Source organism: Microtus ochrogaster, chromosome 1 (genome assembly GCF_000317375.1).
Source record: "Microtus ochrogaster isolate Prairie Vole_2 chromosome 1, MicOch1.0, whole genome shotgun sequence".
NCBI classification, from domain to species: domain Eukaryota; kingdom Metazoa; phylum Chordata; class Mammalia; order Rodentia; family Cricetidae; genus Microtus; species Microtus ochrogaster.
This window is the reverse complement of record NC_022009.1, coordinates 90,160,800-90,166,207: the sequence shown is the minus strand read 5'-3', so window position 1 is coordinate 90,166,207 and position 5,408 is coordinate 90,160,800. Positions and strand designations below refer to the sequence as shown.

At 49.2% G+C, this 5,408-nt stretch overlaps 1 protein-coding gene across 3 annotated transcripts in view; it reads left to right on the top strand.

The window, feature by feature from the left end:
• Fndc3b (fibronectin type III domain containing 3B) overlaps positions 1-5,408 on the top strand; it is a 291,701-nt gene that overhangs the window by 240,624 nt on the left and 45,669 nt on the right. For all 3 annotated transcript variants that reach the window (XM_005343904.2, XM_026782781.1, XM_013347920.2), the window contains exons 12-14: positions 1,793-1,917; positions 2,970-3,144; positions 4,984-5,070. In XM_005343904.2, coding sequence (XP_005343961.1) covers positions 1,793-1,917; positions 2,970-3,144; positions 4,984-5,070 — 387 coding nt within the window. The remainder of the gene's footprint in view (positions 1-1,792; positions 1,918-2,969; positions 3,145-4,983; positions 5,071-5,408) is intronic.

Here is a 5,408-nt window from a genome sequence, read left to right as displayed (position 1 = left end):
TTTCTCTGTAGCTTTGGTGCCTCTCCTGGAACTAGCTCTTGTAGACCAGCCTGGCCTCGAACTCCCAGAGATCCACCTGCCTCTGCCTCCCAAGTGCTGGGATTAAAGGCGTGCGCCACCAATGCCCGGCTTGGCCTTGAACTTTTGACCCTCCTCTGAACTTGTCAACCTCCAGAGTAGCTGGGTTACAGCCTAAGTCATGTATGGGAATCAGATACCTTACTTGTTTTTCTTTTTACACAAAATACTTGTGTGAGGGTCCTCTTTTCTCTCTTGATCCATCGGCCATCAGTCCGAGAGGGTAAAGAGGCAGAAGGGGCTTTGTATGTGGGCCGTGAGTACAAACAGGGACAGCCTTTCCCTAGACAGATTTTGGTGAAACAGCTCAATTTTATTCTAGAGTTTAAGGAATATATAAGACTGCGGAGCCTGGGGACAAACCCTTGTTTGCCTTAAGTAGCACACTTCTGTCTATTTGGTATGTGGCAGAAAGGTTCTATAGCAGAACTAGAGCTAGTCTTCTTAGCAGGGATCTGTGCCAAGGGTCAAGCTGAAGGTGAATCAGGCATCTGGCTTTAGAGACAGCTTTCAGAGAAGGTCAGTCCTCCAGGCCCAGGGACATTCTCCAGATAAGGGCAGGGAGAGAGCTGGAAGCCTTGCTGGGGAGGGAGGGAATTCCATATTGCTGAGCTTAGAGAAAGCTGCCAGGCTACTGAAGACTGAACTCTGACCAGCCAGCAATGTATTCCAACAAACTTGAAACATATTCATAAAGAACTTAGAATGAATGAAGTGGGGAGAGGGAGAAGGGAGAGGGAATATGTATACTTTCAACCAATCTTCCAAGGATTAACAGACACTGAAGTTCAAGTCCACACGCAGTGGTTGAGCTCTTTTGGGAAGAAAACAGATGTGGACGAAGACTACGACCAGCTTGTAGGGATCCATAAACAAACAGCTCATTGTCACTGCAATGTGTGTGTCAAGGGCTTTGGGCCACCATGACAGAAGAGACAAACACCTGCCTGGTGTTCAGCCGCAGGGACGGGTCTTTGGGGTGTGTGAGGTCCCCTGAGAAAGACCAGGCCACTTCCACGGTGGCGAGTCTCAGCTCTGTCAGAAACTCACATGCTCGACTGACCAGGACACCACCCAGGATCTTAGTGGTGGTCCCTGTGATACTGTCAACCAAAACTGTTAGAAGTGCAAGTCCAGAGGGCTATGGGCCTTGGTGGTAGGCTTGTGGGGGCTTTTTCTGTAGTACCGAAGAGTTTCACAATAGCCCAGAATGGAGGATAACAAAGGTTTATTTATTTGGGGATAAACTCTCAGTAAGGATAGCAATCTGCAGTCTTCTGTGTGTGCTGGGAACTGGAACCGAATCCAGCAGAAAAAGGGGCTGTGCACACTTTCTGGCTGCATTTATAGTACATGAGACCATGCCCAAAGTGGGCTGGTGTCTTTAAAGGCTATTGGCTGAAGGAGCTCCCACAACGTTTATGCTCTACATGGGTCCCTCTCTGAATATCTTCTTCTGTTGCTAGCTTACCCAAACTAGAACTTTCAACACTTGTTTAAAATACTTCTTCATTGTCTTATGTAATTTGGTTTCTTTAATTGCATCCATTTGGAAAATCACAGCAAAGCCCCATTTATTTGTACAATAATTTTTAAAATTTCAAATGAATGCATTGACAAGGCTAATGATAATAATAAACAGGAAAGTTAAGAGTGCAATGCACTGGGTGCCATTCTGTAGATAATAATGCTGCCCTCGTCTGTGTTCTTCCAGGGAAAGAGGAATAGTGGCTTCAGACAGTGTTTCTTTGGGAACCAGAAGCATTGCAAGTTGACAAAACTCTGTCCAGCCATGGGCTACACCTTCAGGCTTGCTGCTCGGAATGACATCGGCACCAGGTATGGCCTCTCCTGTGCTTCTAGCCCTTAAGCCTTCGAGGCATGGTGCCCGAAGGTTTGACGAAGCAACCTCCACACCGAGCAATTCTGAGGGGAAGTCCTATGGAGGGAGAAGGCCTCTGCGGTGACAGAACACACCGGCCTTACTCAGCCCACTAGTGTCCCAGGGACCAAGGAGAAGGTAGCAGTAGAACTCCATAAAGGAAGTCCTCCCCTTCCCCCCCCCCCCCGCCCAACACCTAGTCCTTGGTCTGTATCACTTTTAATGCCTGTCCTGCAGGTCTTTCCTTTTCATTTGTGCGACTGTTGCTAGTACAAAGAAACTTGTGCTGAGCAACTATTATCGCCAAGTTATAGAATCAGGGAAAACCCAGGCTGCCTTGTCTGCAGGTGTCTCCAGCCTGCAGGGGAAGGGAAGAAGGGGACCTGACCAAGGACCCATTGATTTAGGGGCTTTGAAAAGAGGCCATGTCTCAGTTCTTGCTACGTAACTGTTGATCAAGGGGAAAATCTTTTTGTTCCATGACTGCACCTTAGGGACTAAGCGCTCAGCGGCCCCAGCCTGGCGATGCTCCTGTGATCTCACTGAGGTCTCAGAACTGCTCCCAGTGCCTAGAAAGCAGCGTAGCTCAAGGTTGTCCTGGCCAGAAAAGTTGAATGATACAGGCTTCTACGATTCGGGAATTCTGAAGGGAATTAGAAGCACCACAGACTTGGAAAACCGTTTGTAAAACTCATGTTCCTTCAGCACCGTGACGTGTTTGTACACAGTCATCCACAGTCTCTGGGTAGCCACTGCTCTTACCTCGATAAATGTGATGCCATGCTGTGCCTTTGAGGGAATAAAATCATAAACCTGCTTTCTTATAGCTTAGCATGCTTTCATAAAATGCAGATTCTAGGGGCACAAGAGGACAATTGAAAGCTGTGGTGGGAAATGTCCTGTGTACAGGACCCTTTTCCACCACACACCAGTGGGCCTGAGTAGAGGCATTCCTCCCTCCTTTAAAGCACCAGGACTCCTGACATGGTGTCTCTGTTCATCTCTGCAGTGGTTATAGCCAGGAGGTGGTGTGCTATACACTGGGAAACATCCCACAGATGCCCTCAGCACCCAGGCTCGTCCGAGCTGGCGTCACCTGGATCACACTGCAGTGGTCCAGGCCTGAAGGCTGCTCGCCGGAGGAAGTGATTACGTACACCCTGGACATCCAGGAGGACGAAAACGTGAGTCTTGCTCGCTCTACACTTGCAAAGCATCATGATATCTTATGGCCAAACTCAAGGCTGCTCTTTGTTTCTACCACTGCTGTCATTGCTGTGCGGTCCAGCTGTCCTTCCCAGCTCAGCACATGACTGCTGGCCATTCTGCTGGAGTCACCCTATGACCCCAGATACAACCAACCAACCATCCCTTGAAACTGTCCTTCAGATTACCCAGAAATCTAACAGACGTTCACCACCTCCACAGCTGAGAAAGCCTCCTAGGCAGCCTTCCCCTTGCTCTGAATGACTGCAGTGACTCCTGCTGTGCCCCAACGTCACCCAGGTATTCTGTGGTCACTGTCACAGAGCCCAGGCCACCCAGACACCCGTTTGCAGAGGAGCCACAGCTCTCCTAATGCCCACCCCCACTGGCCTGTGTGCTTGGGTTTTCTCACTGCCCTTGTTCCTTATCCCACTGTGCCCTGGCCTTGTGAACCTGCATTTCCTGTGTTCTCCTTCGGGGGCTCCTTGAAGATGACTTTCTCACTTTCCTGGTTTCCTTTGGGTCTCCTCTCACATCTCAGGAAATATCCTCCCAGAATAGCCCTTGACTGACCACTCTGAACAATCTTGGCCATGTGGAACTCTCTGCATTGGTAGATGTATCCTGTAGTTTATGCGGGATGTGTGGCGGTGAGCATTTGAAATATGGCTGCAGACTAAAGGAGTCTTTGATTGTATTAAGCTTAAATCCCAAGAGCCACCAACTCGTGCTGCCGGGACAGTGTCCAGGGGATCCAGCAGCCTGCCTCTTGCCTTCCTGTGCCTTCACGGCCCACATGGCATGCCTTCTCCTTCTCTGTGTGTAGGGCTTTCTATTTGCAGTTGCCTTCTTTAGCTGATATGCCATCATCTTGCAGACCAGGCTCTATATGTCTTTTAGTGGGACTGATTCCCGCGGGCCTGAAGGGAGCCTGATGCACAAACATTGCCTTGGAGGGAGGGAGTGTTGACAGAGGTTTCTGTCCTACCTGGTCCCTCAGCTGTTTAGTTCCAAAGACACACAGAGGTCTACATTAATTATAAACTGGTTAGCCTATTAACTCAGGCTTCTTATTAACTCTTATAACTTACATTAACCCATAATTCTTGTCTGTGTTAGCCACATGGCTTGGTACCTTTTATCAGTGGGCATTCTCATCTTACTTCCTCTGTGTCTGGGTGACGACTACAGACTGACCCTTTCCTTTTCCCAGAATTCTCCTGTTCTGGTTACCCCGCCTATACTTCCTGCCTGGCTACTGGCCAATCAGCATTTTATTAAACAAGTACAAGAGACAAATCTTCACAGGTTATAGGGCCATTGTCCCCTAGGGAGGGAGGGAGGGAGGGAAGGAAGGAGGATAGAGAACACTGGATTGAATTCAGCATATTTGCCTACTGTGGTAAGGTCTATCCTGAGGGAGTATGTCCTTCGCCATCCAAGCCTGGCTTTTTCCGCTAGCAAGAAGAGAGTGCTGTAGCTCAGGAACCCTGCCTGCCTGCTATGGCCCAGCCCCTTGCAGTGTCTGCTTCCCCGACAGCAGGCTTTTCTCATGACAAATTAATGGTTAAATAAAAATATGTCACATGCTTACTGGTTTGTCATGATACAATTGGCCAGAGCCAGGCTACACTGCCATGTGACAAATGAGACCTAAATTTAAGTTAGAAAGCTGTCCATGTCATGACTGGTCCTCCCTTAGCTATGGCTGCCAGCCTCTGGACTCATGGTGGCAATAGGAAGCCACAGTAAAAAGTCCTGGGTTCTTTGGAATTTGAGTTGTGGGTACGAAGATTCTGATGTCTTTGCCTTTTCAGGATAACCATTTCCACCCGAAGTACAGTGGAGAAGATCTGACCTGTACTGTAAAAAATCTCAAAAGAAGCACACAGTACAAGTTCAGGGTGAGTCTCATCGCCTCGGCGCTAACTCTGACATTTTGGTGTTTGCCCACTTACGTTTCCAGTGGAGTCTGTAGTCAAGAAGGGCTACAGTGGGCAGCACCTTCAAAGGAGCAGGCTCACTCCCTAGTCAGAAAACCGTGCAGAATATGCGGTTACAGTGAAGGCAGGTGTGCACCCAGGAAGACCCTAACCTGACACTGTGTCCCCGCCCTCACTGGAGACTCCTGACACTGTGTGTCCCCGCCCTCACTGGAGACTCCTGACACTGTGTGTCCCCGCCCTCACTGGAGACTCCTGACACTGTGTGTCCACCCTCACTGGTGACTCCTGACACTGTG